Source organism: Engraulis encrasicolus, chromosome 6, assembly GCF_034702125.1.
Source record: "Engraulis encrasicolus isolate BLACKSEA-1 chromosome 6, IST_EnEncr_1.0, whole genome shotgun sequence".
In the NCBI taxonomy this organism is placed as follows: domain Eukaryota; kingdom Metazoa; phylum Chordata; class Actinopteri; order Clupeiformes; family Engraulidae; genus Engraulis; species Engraulis encrasicolus.
In genome coordinates this window covers 9908175-9927373 of record NC_085862.1, presented here as the reverse complement: position 1 = coordinate 9927373, position 19199 = coordinate 9908175, and the positions used below count along the sequence as shown (strand labels likewise).

Below are 19199 nucleotides of genomic sequence, written 5' to 3'. Positions count from 1 at the left end.
TCCAATCTGTAATGGCAGACATGCATTTAGTCAAGGCATGAATGGCAGTGGTTTGGCTAGGCTCGACAGAGATATATAGTTGAGTGTCATCGGCATAGCTATGAAAATCAACATTGTGCTCTCTGATGATGGAGAGAGAAGAGGAGAGGGCCCAAGCAACTACCCTGAGCAACTCCAAAAGGCACATCATACTTGTTGGAGACGTATTCTCCGATGGTGACAAAAAACTGTCTTCCTGTAATATATGTTTTGAACCACTCTAAGACGTGACCGGACAAGCCTACCCAAGATTCAAGGCGGTCAATTAGTATGTTGTGGTCTATCGTGTCAAAGGCGGCACTGAGGTCGAGGAGGATAAGTGCTGAAACTTTGTTTGCGGCACTGTTGAGCCTAAGATCACTTATTATTTTGGTTAGTGCTGTTTCGGTGCTATGGTTGGCTCTGAAGCCTGATTGGAATTTTTCCAAGATATCATTCCCAGCCAGATGTTGATTAAGCTGTTTAAATACAACTTTTCTAGTACCATTGCTTATAAAGGGGAGGTTTGATATAGGTCGGTAGATTGTTTAAAGAATTCTGATCTAAATTTGTCTTTTTTAGGAGTGGCTTTACCATGGCTGTTTTGAATGAGCTTGGAAAAATGCCTGTAAGCATAGAGGTGTTAACAATTTGCAGTAAAGGTGCTGCTAAGCAACCAAGTACGTTTTTTAGCAGATATGTGGGGATCGCGTCAAGGCTGCAGGTAGACTGCTTACTTTCCCTGACTATTTTACAGAGGTCGTCCTCTGTAATTGGACACAACTTTTGGAAGCTCTCAGGTCTCCTAGGGGGGTTTAACCCTCCCCTCGGTGTATCGCCTGAGTGGGCGACAGAGGTTGCTGCGTTTCCACCTTGGATGCCTTCTCTAATGTCGGCAATCTTTTTATTAAAAAATCTAGCAAATTCCTCGCACTTGGCATGTGATGCTGCATTTAGGTTGAGGTTAGGTTAAGATATGCTCCATAGGATTGCATTCAAATCTCACACCAATCTATTTAAGCCAGATGCAGACTCAAAATGTAAAAGTTCAATGCAAAGAAAGGTTGAAACGCACACTGATGACCTCCCTTTTCAGCTCTTTTCATTTCGTTTCATTTCGAGACGATTCGAGCAAACACAGCCCCTTCTCTACCGGATTTTAATCTGGGGTGTACTCACTTTTGTGAGTACATGTTCAAACATTAATGGCTGTATTTTGTTTTTTTCTGAGTGAAAAAGAAATTTAAGCGGTTAAATAAGTTGTTAAAAGGTCACTAATAATTGTGTCAAAGTGAAATTTCTGTAATGCTTTCCTATGAAAAGATATACTCAAAAATCTGAAAAACTGTGAGGGGTGTATTCACTTTCGTGATATACTGTATCAGATTTTTTAACAACACCTGCTGAGTGACTTTTTAATGGTTTTATCATGTTGTTGAGATTCTTTGTGAGTTTATATGATTGACTGTTTTTTTGTTTATTTCTTAGCTTTTATTTATTATGTATTTGTCCTGTCTTCCTGTTATGTATTGTGTGTATGGCCAGGTGGCACTCAATTTTCCCCTTGGGGATTAATAAAGTCTCTCTCTCTCCCCTCTTCAATTTCTCACCTATCCTCTCAGCATCACCGCTACAGCTGCCAGCATCGGTGCTGCCGGAATCCCCCAGGCTGGCCTCGTCACCATGGTGATAGTGCTGACATCCGTGGGGCTTCCCCCCGATGACATCACCCTCATCGTGGCCATTGATTGGATCCTGTAAGTTTTCCATCGTGAGCTTTCCTCTCTTGTCTGAACAGGGGCGTAGCTGGGTGATTCCGCCGAATCGGTACATATTCCCTGTCCCTCACAGTAAAAAGTTATCTTTCAAGGTGTCTTTTATTTGTTAATTATTGATGAAATCACATTATTTTCACATTGTTATGTTGTTCTAGGTGTAATGTAGCAGTTAGCAATGTTGTCAACATGCATAAGTGCAATATTTATATTTTTTTAAATAATTTTGCAGTGTCCCCTGAGTTAATGTCAATTCTGTTACTGAGATAAAGAAACCCCTGTAAAATAATGGTACATTGCCCAAATTACACAATTTCTAGGAGCTTACATCACTCACAGATAAAGGATTTTCACCACATAAAAAGAAGTACTATTTTGAATAAAAGAAGAAGTAAAAATAAGAAGTAAAAATGTTGTTACTTTATTGGACTTTTGGGGATGGTGACTTTTACAGTGTCCTTCCTGTTACCACTTTTTAACCCATTATTTAAAAAGATATGGTTTCTATATTGATATTCACCAAATTCACAAGTAATATTCTTTCAAACTTTAACAATGCATGTAATTATTATTGTAATGACTTTATGGCCATTTATCTCTGGGACATGTGGATTTGGGAATATGTACCGATTCGGCGGTTACGTGGCGCTATTCCGACATGTCGTTATTATTCCGACGTTAATGTCTATTGTCGGAATACCGACACGTTTTCCACCGTCCGCCGCTATTCCTACATGCCGCTATTCCGACATCCCCAACCTTAACCCTAACCCTAACCCTAACCCCTAAAAAGTGGCGGAATAGCGGCATGTCGGAATAGCGGCATGTCGGAATAGCGATTGCCCCCCGATTCGGCGGAATCAACCAGTCGCAGATGTTGGGCCCTATGTACAGTCAGCTCCAATGGACCCCTCAGCCAGCCATATGTCTACATAAATCAGACTGTGTGGGCCCCCCATATACACGGGGCCCTGGTGACTCAGTCACACGTTACCCCCCTATACGACACCCCTGTGTCCGAGTAATGAAACTGGATATGGGGGATGCATGTACAACTGAAATTGTATTTGGAAAGCTGATGTCTTGAATAATCCGTTTACTTTTTTTTTTCTTCAGCGACCGCTTTCGAACAATGATCAATGTGCTGGGAGATGCTTTAGCAGCGGGCATCATTGGCCACTTGTGTCGAAAAGACTTCCCGACAGACGCAGAGGTGAGTCAGGTTCCTCAGATCAGGAACCAAGCATGTAAAAAACATTGTATTATTAGGAGTCGGCCTGTTGTTTTCGTTCACTGTTTGAGGGTTGAGAGTATTAAGTAGTATTGGTTTCTTGAAGGACACCACCAGTATGTTACCTTTGGTAGTCAAACCCAATGTTCTGCTGTCAGAAGTTTGTTGTTCCAATGGATGCGCTTAAATGTGATGTTATGATCCCTGTAGCTCTTGTTGCATGCAGACTAAGGGTGTGTTCAAAATATCGTGCCAACATCTAATCCCCGTGCCTCTCCCTCTCTCTCTCTCTCCCTCTCCCTCTCTCTCTCTCTCTCTCTCTCTCTCTCTCTCTCTCTCTCTCTCTCTCTCGCTCTCTGTTGCAGGCTGCCAATGGCAACCCTCCAAACTCCCATAACCTCCAGGACCTGAACGTATCTGGGACCGAGGTGCCGCTCCTAGCCAGCAAGGACAGTGTGTATGAGGTGTTTGGAGACACGGTGATCGAGAGGCCCACCGTCTACTACAACATCTGCCAAGTCTGACCCCGCGGACAGGACTGGGCTGGGACCAAAAAAACAGGCCGGGCATTTTCGGCCAAGTCCGGTCTGCCAAGCATTGAGAGAGACAATGACGCCTGTGGCAACGTTTTTAAGTCATCTATTTATTACGAGCTATTTTGACCGCAACAGGCAAAATGTGGCAATATTGAAATCTGACTCGGACAGGTCAGCTGTACGAAGTGGCATGAGGACTGGATACCACTAGACTGAGAGGAGGAACAGGCCAAAGTCATCAACAGTCCACCGGGCGAGTGCCCTGTATGCCATATGGCCAATCCAGCTATGACCACAGCCAAAGGGGATCATGCAGGCAGGGCTGGCCGTCCCGATCAGACCCAGCCCGACCAGGGGTCTATTTCTCGAAAGCGTCTTTGCTATCGTCGTTAGCAAAGTCCTTTGTAAGAGCGACTCAACTCTCTCTCGACAGCGACGCTCCCCACTAAATCCAAGGGAATGGTAAGACGGTCTTAAGACGGTGAGCAACGACAAGAATCGAGAAACGGACCCCAGACCCGGCCCGGCTCAGTCCAGTGACTTCTGGGCGACTGACTCTGCAGTCTCCCTCCTTCGTGCCTTTGGCTAAAGTGCTGAAATGACTCATGAACAGATTTTTTTTTTCTCTTCTGATTTTTTGTTTTTTTTACATGTGTGTTTTTTTGTGGGCTACACTTGTTGGATGTTAAGTATCTGAGTTGGACACTGATCTGGATGTATTAATGTCACTCCCACCACCTGACGTGGAACCTAAAACCTCATTTTTGACAGACATCCTCTCAAGTGATGTGAAAAGTGCGGACGACTACCCTCGCGATGAGACCTTCAATCCTTCCTCCTCAGGAAGCAGTGAGTGCGTTGCAATATGCGACCTTGCCTCCTCCACTTGCCTCCTCCACTTGCTTCTCTCCTCGTACCAGGAAGTAATATGTCATGATGACATCACTGACAACAGCATTATATTTCAATATCTTGCAAAAGCTCAATTGTAGAGTCTTTTTCTCATTTGCAATTAGGATGGTGAATGAAAAACAGTCCCTCAAAAGTTGTTGTGGCTAGGCTGACAGCTGGGAAACTTTATCGTTTTCTCCACGGAGGAGGGGCCAGGAGTGGGACGAGGAGACAAGCGCAAGTGGAGGAAGCAAGGTCGCATATTGGAACGCACCCAGTATGTTACTACTCTCTTCATTCAGCCTTGCTCTTGGCCGGCTTGCTTTCCTGGAGTTATCCGCTATTCTGGGTTCGAACCTTCAGCTCTGGGATCTGTACCGTGTTCTCCAACCCACACCACAACCACACGATAACACTTTACTTGACGCTGGTGTCATAGACATGTCATTACAGTGGCATAACAGTGACATGGCAGCACAGTTATGCATGTGTCATAAACATTATGTCCATATCATAAACATGTTATGACTGTTGGCCTTAAGTGACATTCGGTTATGGCAAAGACATATGACATGGACATAATGTTTATGACTTGTCCATGACTGTGTCATGACACTATTATGACACTGTAATGACATGCATATGACATCGGCGTCAAGTCAAGTGTTACCACACCACACCACACCACACCACACCCTCATTTCTGTTTGCAGCTGACAGAGTGCATGCTGGCATGCTCACTCTCTTCTTCTTTCTCTCTCTCTCTCTCTCTCTCTCTCTCTCTCTCTCTCTCTCTCTCTCTCTCTCTCATTCTCTCTCTTGCATTCTCTTCCATTTCTCATTCCCATTCCATTTCTCTGGCCATATCTTTCAACACAAAGGAACTCCAACCAAAGTTTACCGGTTTGTCTGGCCGTAGTGTAGACTTCCTAACTCTGTTCCTAACTTTCTCTTCTGTGTGTGTCATTAATTAACGGATATCCAGATAATTGGAAAAGACACAGTCTCACTGGAATAATAGGTGATCAGATGCCTGACTCACCCCCGCTATGGATAGAATGTCTATTCATTACCTCATCCAAAAGCTTTCATACTGGTACTGCCCTACAAAGCAAAAATGCAGTAACTGCGCAGAGCTCAAAACTGAGTCAGTTGAGTTTAAAATGATACTGCAATCTAGTATAACTGTTTTTGGGAGATTTTTGGCATGTGACAGTTTTGTTACTTTATATTACCACCTTTTTTGAAAATCAATCATTTTATTTAACTTTACACTTTGATATATATGGCATTAAAGTCATAGTAACTCATTTAAAACAGCAATGCAGTTACTGCCTTTTTGCTTTGTAGGGCAGGGTAGACCTACCTACACAAACCAATATTTGGACCCCATCTGATTCCTAGACCAACATCAAGACCACCGTGTACATGTGAATACTTGTGACTTTTGCACTGTTTGTATTTGTTTGTGGAACATATTTTCATTCATTTGGTGATGTCATCTGCTCTTCTTGAAAAAAAAGGTTCTATTCTACCTTTGCATTATGGTTGATGATTTCTGTTGATCGCATACATATCAGTTTTAAGAGGCTCTGCAATCTCAAACTCTGCACTCACAAACCACCGGTAGTGTTGCCACCACCTGTCCCGGTTTTACCAGATTGTTTCAGAAATATATTTACATAGGCAGTGTCATAATTACAAGCTAGGAAATAAGGGTAACATATCTACCATGTGTACTCAACATGATGGATGATTTTTTTAGTCAGTCAGTTTTTTAGCCAGTCAGGGGCCCCCTGGCAGGTGGGGGCCCCTAGGCTGCAGCCATATCTAGCCTGTGCGTTAATCCGGCCCTGCTCGCAGCCACACACTCTCTGGCTACCCGAGTGAGGTTGCTCTGACTGACGTGGAGGGTGTAATGTTCAGAAAAGGGAGGACATTTTTCTTTATCCATGCACTTCAGTTGATTTAAAAAGTCCTTAACAATCTTTATTTAGTAGGCACCAAGATCACCAGTTGATTGTGGGGATACTAGTAGCAGTCTACCTAGTCTTCTGCTGACGTGGAGGGTGTGTGTCAGGGTCCTGAATGTGAACTGTCCTTGCAGCGCACAGCTGGCAGACTTCTTACCTTGGCAACTGAGGCTAATCTCTAGCAGTCCTGCAACTCTTGCCGCTAAGGAGAAAGCTATGACTGACCTGGTCATGTATTTCTACCTAGCTTGGTTGTCAAGCTCCATAGAGTCAAACAGGACGGAACAGAGAGCAAGCAAGACCTCAGAGATCAAGGAATAGAATCAAAGCATTTCAATTCATTCCATCAAGGTTGGGTTTTATAGACTCGGTTGGTGGGTGAAACTTTGGTTGGATGTGTTTGTGCTTAAATAGTTGCATCGTTCCTTGTCTGACCCACCCTCTCTCATGCCTTGCAGAAGAGAAGAGATTAATTTGAGGTTATCTGGGAATTGGCACGAGGAGGATTTGACCCTGTATCCAGTTATTCAGTCCTTCACCTCACTGACATACCTGTGAAGGTAAAAGCATTGCAGCAGCATAGAGACTATCCACACAGCAACTTAATTGGTGGTCACAGACTGGGGCAATGCTGCCAGATTGGGCGGTTACCTGCCCAATTGGACTACTTGGGATGGCCGTATGTGGGTGAAAACAGGAAAAATTGACCATTTGGCTGGTTTTTTTTCTGCAGTTTTGTGCCCATAGAAATCAATGCAATTTGTCGAAATTGGGCGGAATTTAGCGCATTTTGCCGGTTTTTGAGAACCTTGATTTGATCAGACACATCTGGCAACACTAGACTGGGGCTCTGCATTAGCAGGTTCTATCGTGACATTGAACTAGAGGTGTCAGACCTTCAGCACAATTACTACTTGCAGGACTCTAAATTAACTTTATTCATCACCAGCCAAAATGGCTAGTAGATAGTTCATTTGGTTAATTTAGATGGTCATTTAGATGGTCATCTACAGGAGGACACTGAACAAAACACCTTCATTTTCTTTTGGTGTTCCGTCAATCATTTGCTCAGTCTTTGCACGTTTTTTTTTTTTTTCAACGTAAGAAATGAATACTTACTGTACTTATTGAGGTACTATAGGGGATATATGTGTTAGAAACCTGACGGCAGCTGACAAGAAGGCGGAATGAGGCGGGAATCAGACGGGATATTTGACTCTTTTTTTGAGAATACACTACATCTTTATCCATCACTACTACCTGAACTGCTAACTTGTGCCTACAGTACACGTTTTAATTTGTCTGTCATTTGTTGGCTTGGAAGATTGTGCAACTACTTTGCGGTTATATGGTGACTTTTTTCTGGTGGCAGGCAGTCCCCAACTGCAGGGTTCTCTGTTGAAAGATTGTGTTGACTGACTCACTCACCACCTACAGTAGAGCAGTGTGTACCAACCTTTTTTGTCCCGCATACCACCTAAGCATTTTTGTCCCACGATGAGCACCCCCTCTTCACTCATACTCTATAGTATCTTCCTCTATCCCAATATGATTATGCTCCATACATTTGTTTTAATTTCTATTTTTCCACATACCCCCTGCTTTGTGTTCACATACCCCTCCTAGAGGTACACGTACCCCTGGTTGGGAAACACTGACCTAGATGACTTGATGATTAATGTTTTTCTTTTGGTCTACCAATAAGCTGCATGGGTGTGGTGTGTGTCTGTGTTGGCCCCATGCCCTCTGCTGCCCCAGGCCAGACCCCGGTTTGCCCCATTCTAATCCAGAGCCTTCTGTTCCCCCAGGTCTCCTCTATGTGGCCTCTACCTCTGTAGGCCACAGCAAGGTACCACCAGGCAAACACGCCCAGGGCTGGCCTGGGGGGGGTAAATAGGGCCCGGGCACTTTTGGCCTAAAGGGGGCCCCTCATAATTAGTGGTGCAGAACTGACACTCCGGTGGGCCCTGCATCCTCGTGGGCACCTATTTTCAGACATGTAAAAAAAAAGTTTTGTTATTTTTACATTTCTGAAAATAGAGGCCCACTAGTAGCGCGTTCAGGCCGGCTGAGAACCGTGCTGGAGCCCGTTCCCACACCCAATCGCGAACCGGCTGTCGTGTTCACGGCAGAGATATTTGCGTTCACAAACCGGAAAGTTGGTTCGCAATGCGAACCGCTAAATACTAGGTTTTTCTCTGAAAACCGTGACGACAGCAGGTTCATCCGGGTAACACAGTCGGAAAAAGTTTGTAGTCCGTAATGGTCGGCCTGAAAGCCCTATAGGGTGTGGGGCCCACCGGGAAATGCCCAGTATGCCAGATGGCCAGTTCAGCCCTGAACATGCCTACACTCTAAGAAGGAGTGTGTCAGTTTTTGACACATCCATTGTGTTAAGAAGATGGTTTTACCACATAGTGTGTGGAATGTGACAAAACATCTGTATTATTCAGTTAAAATACTGTAGCTGACACATTTCACGTTAAGCATTACACATCAGTTATTCACAATTACTGTACTTATCACAAACCAGGAACGTGGCTTGAATATGACTAAAAAACAGTTTTTGTTTCACTAAGTCCTTTGTTATTATACTATTATTGCCCCCTTCTTACACAAACATGACACATCTAACAAAGGACGCAAAATGTGTTGTCCCTGTGCAAACACAGTTTGTGTAATTTCTGACACAGTACTTCTTAGAGTGTATTTAAGCAACTGTGGAGAAAAACCAGGCTCACCCAAAATAGTATACAGAACCACATGAAGTTCTTTCTTGTAAGATATTTGTTGGTCTTTTTAGACTTAATTATGGACAGGACAGTATGAGAGGTAGACAGGAAGCGAATGGGGAGAGGTCGGCAAAGGACCCGTGCCGAGAATCGAGCCTGGGTCAGCCGCATGGCAGGCGAGTGCCCTACTGGATGGCCAGGGCAGGGCCACCACATGAAGTTCTATAAAACCAAGCCATGGGGCGTTCGTATGTTAACATTAACCCACCAAGTGGGTCACCGTCGAAATCCCATGTGAGAACGAAACCAACCAACAGTACACAGCTCTTGACGGTGATGGATGGGGGTGATTACTGAGTGGTGATGTGCATGGCTGAGCCCATGTTCTATCTGCAACTTTGAAAGTATGCTTTTATTGCATTTTAGAACACAAAAATGCACCCATGTTTTCTAAAATAGAATAAAAGTATACTATTGCATCGGCATTAAAGGACCAGCTCAGTCAATTTCAATATGCTGTTGTATTGCTCACGCTACCCTTGACTTGTCAGTACCCGGTGATGCCACATTTTTTTGGCTCAGCCCTTTCCGAGATATGAGCTATTTTAATGGGGGCAGCGTTTGTTTACATTTTTTTTTAAATCAACATAGGCCTACTCCAAATATTTTCCCAGAAGGTACCGCTGTTTGCTAGTTGTCTGTTGATGTTGTATAACCTGTTGGATGTTTTTGGGAATAAATAAAAATGTTTTTTTTTTAAAATGTAAACAAAGCGCTGCCCCCATTACAATGACCAGGATCTCGGAAAAGGCTGAAAAAAAAAAATCTCAAGTACTGACAAGTCAAGGGTAGTGTGAGCATTACAACTGCATGTTGAAATTGACTGAACTGGTCCTATAAGGTGTGTGAGTTCCCCTTGCTTGCTTCCAGTTTACCTAGTGAATCCTACGCACCCACCGGGCATCAAGTCCAAAGGTGCGATACCTCCACTGGAAAGAACACTATCTGCAACTGTGGCATTACCTCTCCAAATGGTTTAACACAAAAACACACAGCAACAACAACAACAGAAAAACCTCCGCAGGCAAGATAAACTGGCCACAAGATATCTGTGTATTTGGTGAACAACATGGTAAAGAGATTTGAGCACTGCCTCCAAAGCCTTTAACACAATTACGGGTATGATAATGAAGTCTTACATACTGTAGGTGTATGTTATTGGTAGAACACATTTCCTGCAGATGGTTCCACGAAACATTCAGCTACTAATTGTTTTTTTTTGTTAACTGTTTTCTTCTTCTTTTTTCTGGTCTGTTTGGTTTTCTTATGTTTTTTTAATATGAAAACAATTATTTATTTGCTGTCATTCTTATGGGACTTTGAAAGTCTCAAATCATTTATATTTTCGAATAAATGACAAATGATAAACAAAAAAAGCAGTCCATGGCAGCATGCTTTGCATTGCTCTCGAGAAACCCAGAAGTGGACATGATGACATGGTTCATGCACGGCACGAGACCCGAATCCAACATGTGCGCGCAGGTGGTTTGGTTAGGCCAATTAGCCACAGATTTACTGGGCGGAGCGCCGCACGTTTTAATCCTCATTAGATGGGGAGTTTCTGAGCTTTAATGATCTCACACCAGAGGGAAAAAAAGGTTGTTTGGTTTGCTCAAGGACGCTCAGGACGCTCAAGGACGGCACATCACAGTCATTCAGATATACTAAGAAAATAAGAGGGTGCATAACTGTCTTCTGTTGTAACCTGAAAGGAGAAAAGAGAAGTCTCACTTGAGTGTATACAGTACGTATGCATTACTCATGAAAACCTTTTAGCAAATCCCTTTCTAAGCTGGCCACCATATGTAGGCTATGTGTTGCTGGGGTGAGTCAGACAGTGGCCTACAGGCCTAGATATTCAGTAGTGTGTTAAGACCAGCCCACACATGTTCAGCTGTGCTGGTGGGTGGGTGGGTGAGTGGGTGTCCGTTTTTAATCCCCCAAAGAGGAGCAAGAAAGGCAAAGCTAATGCAACCGTTCCACGAAAAAGACGAAAGGGTGGGTGAGTGGGTAGGAGCAGGACAGGATTAAGAGGGCCTGGGTCCCCTAGGCTACAGGTTGCTGTGGCCCCCATAGAAGGCATAGTTCATAACAAAGTTACATGTAACAATCCAAACCGAGAGGAGTATTAATCAGATTTAAAACTCTACCCGACGACACAGCAGACTAAGTTATCAATACTGCATCTAGCTACATTTCTCCAATTACTGTATATGGATTTCCCCCCCTTTGGCCACTGGGGGCCCTAGGCTTCAGCCATATCCAGCCTGTACATTACTCCGGCCCTGGGTGGGAGGTGGCTGTCAGTGTTTACAGGGACACCCCAGGTGAAAAACCCATATACTTAAAGTGTACTTTTTTTGACCGTACTTAGTACAAAGTGTACTATTTTCGGCGATTTAAAGTGCGCTTCATTGCACTATTAGTGCGCTGAAGCACTACTAAAGCAGTACTTCAGCACACTTGCAGCACACTGAGGATGCTAAATTGGCACCGCTTTTGGACAACTTTAAGTGCACTACAAGCATACTTTTGAAAGTATGCTCCAAACACGCTTTTCATGCATTCGTATGGCACTAATAGTGTGCTTGAGTACACTTCTATAACATTTTATTGTTACTAGAAGTACAATAAAAGTATATTAACTTCATGCTTCTTTGGACTACATTGGAACATTTTAAGTCTGTAAAAAGTATATCATATTAAGTATTGTAAATATATAACAGGTATGCTTGAAGTATATTTACAGTACACTCCCAAGTACAACGAATAATATAAATCTAATACTACAATCCATGCTGGTCCTCAGACCTTGTACATTACACACAGCCACATGTCACAGTATTGATACAGTATGCATGCCTAGCACGACTGACATTTACAATCATTGCATTGTTACAGAGATTTCAGATACACATTTCACTGTATTTCATACTTGTTTCACCTTCCTGCAGTTGATCATTAGAATTGATCACTAATGGTGACCCTTGATTCTTTGTTTGAACAACTAGTTCCAACTTACCCAGTGGCGGAACAATTGCACAAAGGGCCTCGGGGCAAAACACTTATCGGGCCCCCTATATGGCCTGACAAGATCACAATTGGGCCCCCACCACCAATGCAAGAGTGCCCTGGGCCCAGGGGCAAATGCCCTGCTCGCCCTCCCTATAGCTCCGGCCCTGACTTACCTCTCACCATGATATCATGGGAAGTGTGAGGCTATATATACCAGAACATATACGTGACCATCATAATGACGGTGGGAACATGGCCATTTTTTGTGTACCACTTTAAAATTGTAAAACTCCTACAATAAAAGCAGAATATAACAATGAGTAATATTTTCATGCAAACCAGAGATATTCCTTAGAGGTACAGTGAGTCCAATATGTATTTGATCCCTTGCTGATTTTGCCGGTTTTCCCACTAATAAAGACATGGTCAGTCTATAAATTTATGATAATGTGTATTCAAACATGGAGAGACAGAATATCAAAAAGAAATTCCAGAAAATAACTTAAAATAATATATTTTAATTTATTTGTATTTAATTTAGGCAAATAAGTATTTGACCCCTCTAGCTAAAGAAGATAAAATGCTTTGTGGCAAAGCCCTAGTTGTCTAGCACTGAGGTCAGATGCTTCTTTTAGTTGATGACAATGTTTGTGCATATAGTAGAAAATATTTTTTCCCATTTTTCTTTGCAGATTATCTCTAAAATATTAATAGTGTGTGGCTGTAGCTTGGCAAATGGGAGGCTCAGTTCCCTCAATATAATAACTATAGGGTTAATATTTGGAGACTGTCTAGGCCACTTCATGACTTTAATATGCTTCTTATTGAGCCACTCCTTCGTTGCTTTGACTGTATGTTGTGTATTATTGTCATGTTGGGAGATCCAAAAATGGCCCACCCTTCAGTGTAGTGGTGGAGGGAAGGACGTTTGCACTCAGGATTGCACATTACATGTCTCCCTCCATCCATTCGTTGACGATGTAAAGTTGTCCTGTGCCTTGGCCAGACAAACACCCTCAAACCATAATGATACCACTTTCATGCATGATGGTGAGGAGGGTGTTCTTGGGATCATAGACAGCAGTTCTCTTTCTCAAAACACATGGAATTGTGTTAACCCCTTAAGGCGCGGCTTTATAAATTCATTGTTACCAGTATGGTAATGACCAAGTCGTGGTGCATTACTAAAGGGCCTGTGTTGTGTCATAGTATTGTAGTGCTATGGTAGTTACATTTCAATGTCTATTACAGCGTGCCTCAGGAGGTACGGCGCGCATTAAGGGGTTAATGCCAAACAGCTTGATTTTGGTTTCATCTGACTACAGCACCTCCTTATCATATCCTAAACCAGTCTGATGTCCGTTGGCAAACCTCAGGTGGGACTGCACAGGTTCCTTTTGATGTAGAGGTACCGTGTGTACACTACAGGATTTTAAACCTCTGTGGCATTAAGTGCTACCAGTAGTTTTCTCAGTGATTTTGGCCCCAGTAGCTTTGATATCATTGCCTAGTTCATCCTGTACAGGTCTAGGGTGCTTTCTTTCTGTTCTCATGATTATGAAATCCCTAAAAAAGGTCAAATCCTGTATAGAACCCCAGACAGGCTGATGGATTGTCATTTTGTATTCCTCACATTATGGAAGAAATGCATCAACAGTTGGGTCATTAATAAGTCATTAATACCCAGTCTCTTTCTTCTGGCTTTGTAGCCCATTTAGTCTTTGTTCAGGTCTAAAATCTAGCCCCTGATATAATTTGACCGCTCTTTGGTCTTTCCCATGCTGGTGAGGTAGGAGTGTGACTGATTCACTCATACTATGGACTGATTCTGCTGATTCATTGTGTCGTTTATACATGTTAGTATGTACAGGTGTCTTTAATTCAGATGACAAGTTGATCGGAAGTGCCCATCTGGTCTGTGGGCCCGGAACTGTTATCAGTTGGCAGGGGATCAAATACCTATTTTGCTCGATGAAATGGAAATAAATTAATATATATTCTGTTAAGTTAATTTCTGGATTTTCTTTTTGATATTCTGTCTCTCCATATTAGAATACATATTATCATAACATTTAATGACTGATCATGTCTTTCTTAGTAGGCAAACCAACAAAATCAGCAAGGGATCAAATACTTATTGGACTCACTGTAAATGGCTTTCTGTTTGAGAAATGTAGCTCCAAGAAGTGCATTGCATGATGGTACATGCATGATGGTGCATGATGGGTAAATTAACTCTGTGTAAGCACACTTTGAATATATTTGGGTGAAGTACAATCATGGTGCACTTAGAAAAAGTGTACTCGCAATATGTTAAAGCGATTTACTTTAAAGCGCACTATAGAAAATCACACTTAGAAGACATTTGGGTGAAGTGTAATCATATTGCACTTTAAAAAAGTACAATTGAAATATGTTATTAAAAAATACACTTTTAGTAAGTTCACTATTAGAACACTATTAGTATATTCCTCTAAATACACTTTTGCCAAACATCTTCGAAGTACACTTGAAGTATGGTTCGCTAAGTGTACTTTCTTTGAGAGCAACTTAATTACATCTAATTTTAAGTACACCTTAAATAAGGCATATTGTAAACATACTTTTTCTTAGCACAAAAAGCACGAGTGCACTTTTAACATGCTAAGTACACTTCAGTCATGCTTTTATTGTACTAAATTGAACCACTTTTTCACCTGGGACTGCAGGAAATGGTCAAAAAAGGTACTGCAACTATGCTGCTCATTGAAACTGGGCTGCCTATTGCCAAATTTGATCTTTACATGAAAGTTTACTAAGTAATAAACAAATATGTTCTAGTATGGTCCAAGTACAGTTATTTTTTGAAGCTAAAAATGGCTATTTTTGGAAATTCAAAATGGCGGACCATGGAGAAGATCCCCCTTTTCATGTATGAAAAGTGCAATTTTTCCAGTCATAATGAATACTTAGAATTTGATGGTGGTGGTAAGTATTAGTGGAAAAGGTAACATTAGTGAATGGGCAGCATGAATTCTGGAAATAAACAACTAAAAATCTCACACAGTGTCCCTTCAAAGAGGAGCAAGACAGGCAAAGCTATTAGACAACCGTTCCATGAAAAACACTGATTGTTCCTTTAAATTCAAATAGAGGTTAACGGTTGATGACACCAACGCTGATTGAATTTGGATTTAAGACAAACCAGATATTAGCCTACTAACTAGCCCTTGTTCAAATTTGTGAAACCGGTTTTCTGCTTGTTTTTTGCTATTTGAGGCACTCCTTACTAAAGTTAAAAAGCCTTTATTGAATACTGGCTACATGCCTACGCGTTTCGACCCATTGTCTTCATCAGGGCATGTCAAACAATTGCAGGTGAAAGGTTATCAGGTAAGGAGGTAGAGCTAGGTCACATGACACAGAAAACCCGCCCCTCCCAAACTACACAAGGTAAATACAAACAACCGTTTATCAAAGTATCTCCCACAACCAAAACAAATAATTAAAAACAGTCTTTTTCATTATCTCAATCTACCATCTTTTTCATCCAGTCCGATTCTCAAGTTCATTCAAAGCAAAAAAAGACATATACAAAAATGGAGAAAAGTCCACATCCTCATTGAGGCCCGGAAATGTTTTTTTTTTAATCTTTTCAATTTTATGAATAGTTTGTATTATTATTTTTTCACATTGAGATTCCCTGGCCTTGGCTTATCTTCAGGAACATAAATCTGGGGAAAAGGTGAAAGAAAGTGAGTGAACAGGGGCTATCATTTGTTTTGTTTTTTGTGTGTGATTTTTCTATAGGCCCTGAACACCTTACAAAGGGCTAGTCGAAACCACAACAGTGGCTGGGTTCACTGACTAGGTTTAGAGCAGGATTGTTTACAGCAGGGGTGGGAAACCTTTTTCATTTGAGGGGCCACTTCAAATTTTACTAAGTCCTCCAAGGGCCGTACTATGAACACAAACCAGGATTTCCCCATGCGCTGTAGGTCTATATTGAAGACGACCCCCTTTACAACAGACCCCACCATCACTAGGTCCCCTGAAAATATAAAACTTAGTTGTATTGCAAATGCAATTTCTGACATTTATTTACAAAACATGTCATATTTTATGTGAATCTGCATAACATTAAAATTATGTCGGGAGGCCGCATACGATGGCCTCAAGGGCCGTAAATGGCCCTCAAGACAAAGGGTGGATTCCAATACGCGGACTCCATCCTCGGCCTATGCTGGTGGCCTCACATACAGTGCCCTCCATAATTATCGGCACCCCTGGTTGAGATGTGTTAAAAGCCTTAAAATAAATTCAGTGTTTATTGCAGAAGAATACTGTCACACTGAAAATTGTAGGAAAATGTAGCCTTCAACTCAAATGAATTGTAAGAAAATAAAAAAAATCCCTGACTGAAAAATAATTATTTTTCATTAAATCACCTGTTCCACAATTATTGGCAGCCTTAACAATTCCCAGGAAATAAATATAATTGAAGCATTTCTGTCATTTCTACAGTAGTTTACAAAGTTTACCAGAGTATGTAGGAACATTTAATTAGTAATTCATCACTTCCTGTTTCCCTGGGGTATAAATATGACGTGACACCAAGGCCATTTCTCTTATCCACTCTTAAACATGGGAAAGACAAATGAACATTGCATACAAGTGAGGCAGATGTGCGTCGACCTTCACAGGTCAGGCAGAGGTTACAAGAAGATTGCCACTCAACTGCAGCTGCCCATATCCACTGTGAGAGGAATAATTAACAAGTTCAAAACAACTGGAACAGTGGTAAACAAGCCTGGACGAGGACCCAAGTTTATTTTGCCATCACGCACAGTGAGGAGGATGGTAAGAGAAATCAAAAGATCTCCAAAGCTCACTGTTACAGAATTACAACAAATGGTAGCATCCTGGGGTCACAAAGTCTCCAAATCAACCATCAGACGCTGTCTACAGGCCAACAAGCTGTTTGGGAGGCATGCACGGAGAAAACCTTTCCTCACTCACAATCATAAACGCAAACGTCTGGAGTTCGCCAAGCGGTATTGGGGCTTCAACTGGGACTGTGTGCTTTGGTCAGATGAGACCAAGATTGAGCTTTTTGGCAACAAACACTCTAAGTGGGTCTGGCGTGCCACGAAAGATGCGCATGCTGAAAAGCACCTCATACCCACTGTGAAGTATGGGGGTGGGTCAATGATGCTGTGGGGCTGTTTCGCTTCCAAAGGCCCTGGGGACCTTGTTAGGGTGCATGGCATCAAGAATGCTTTGAAATACCAGGACATTTTAAATCAAAATCTGTTGCCCTCTGCCCGAAAGCTGAAGATGGGTCGTCACTGGGTCTTTCAGCAAGACAATGACTCTAAACATATGGCCAAATCTACACAGAAATGGTTCACCAGACACAAAATCAAGCTCCTCCCATGGCCATCTCAGTCCCCTGACCTCAACCCCATTGAGAACCTGTGGGGTGAGCTGAAGAGGAGAGTACAGAGGAGAGGACCCATGTCTCTGGATGATTTAGAGAGATTCTGCAAAGAGGAATGGCTAAAGATCCCTCTTTCTGTCTTTTCCCATCTTGTGAAACATTATAGGAGAAGATTAGGTGCTGTTTTGCTGGCAAAAGGGGGTTGTACAAAATATTAACACCAGGGGTGCTAATAATTGTGACACACATTATTTGATGTCAAATAATTATTTCTTTATGTGGGATTTTTCCCCCACTGAATAAATGCACTTGTATCGAAGGTTGGATTTTTCTCTTTTTTTCCATTAAGGTCCCATATTATTTAGAAAAAAAATAAAATAATTGGAAGCTAAAAAACACATCTCAACCAGGGGTGCCAATAATTATGGAGGGCACTGTACGTGGAGAAAACAATTAAGTTTCCCCGCTGCCAACTTAGCCACAACAATTTTTGTGGGATTATTCTTCATTCACCATCCCGTTCGCAAATGACTAGAATTGAGCTTTTGCAAGATATTGAAATACAACTCTGAGGAGGCAAGTGAGCAAGGGAAGGCAGTAGTCCGCATATTGGAATCCTCTCAAAGGTTCCCCACCCCTGGTTTAGAGAGAGAGAGAGCTCCCCCGTGTGGAGACTAGCGTCAGTGCAATGGAGACTGCGTAGCATCATGAAGCAAATCAGAAGTGACTGCACAAAACCATTGAATTGAAATTTTGAAATTAAAAAAGAAAAAAAAAAGAAAAATCAAAGTAGTCTACTGTTAGCCTCATTATGGCAGGGGATGTTTTATCATTTAATGGACCGCTGGGCCAGAATGAGTTTTAAAGTGGTCGTGCATTTTTTCCACATCTCAAGAAAGTCCCCCCCTCCCCAACCATGCCAGTGGACTAGGAAGAGAGGTCAATTTGCTGTTGGGGGTTCAGGGGATTCTCTTCCAAGAAAACAAATAAAAAATGGCTGTTAAATGTGGTTCTTCACAACCTGTGTCTTGGGATATGGTAAATGCCCTAATTGAGGGGCAAATTACTGATACCAAGGATAAATGCTCAGTCTGTCGTTCTGGGGGCCCTACAACAATGCCGTTTTATAGTAAGGCCCCTTCTTCATAATAGGGATGAATTACAAAAACTACGATATTGAAGACACAATACAACTAGAGATGCACCGGATCCAAGATCCGGTTCCGGATCCGGCAGGATAATAGGGTTTTTCACAGGATCCGGATCCGGTTCCAGGATCCAGGATCTGGTAGCCGGTAGCCGAGGCTTTTCAGTCAAAATAGTTTGAGCCAAGGTGATAAAAAGGGCCCACGTGTACGAGTAGGCTATGTGTTTCAACCCTTTCGTAGGATCCGGTATCCGGTCCCGGATCCGGTAGGATCTTAAGCAGTGGATCCGGTATCTGGCTGGATCCTAAAAATCAGGATCCGGTGCATCTCTAATTACAATATTGTGCAGCTTCAGGGAGCCAATAGGATTTTTAAAATGTTTTCAGGGCTCTTTTTGCCAT

General features: G+C 42.3%; 1 protein-coding gene across 1 annotated transcript in view; it reads left to right on the top strand.

The window, feature by feature from the left end:
* Positions 1 to 4898, top strand: part of slc1a8a (solute carrier family 1 member 8a) — a 43605-nt gene extending 38707 nt beyond the window's left edge. Inside the window, exons 9-11 of the mRNA XM_063200561.1 lie at positions 1641 to 1775; positions 2910 to 3015; positions 3390 to 4898. Of these exons, the coding sequence (XP_063056631.1) occupies positions 1641 to 1775; positions 2910 to 3015; positions 3390 to 3548 (400 nt within the window). The 3' untranslated portion in view covers positions 3549 to 4898. The remainder of the gene's footprint in view (positions 1 to 1640; positions 1776 to 2909; positions 3016 to 3389) is intronic.
* Positions 4899 to 19199: the final 14301 nt, after the last annotated feature.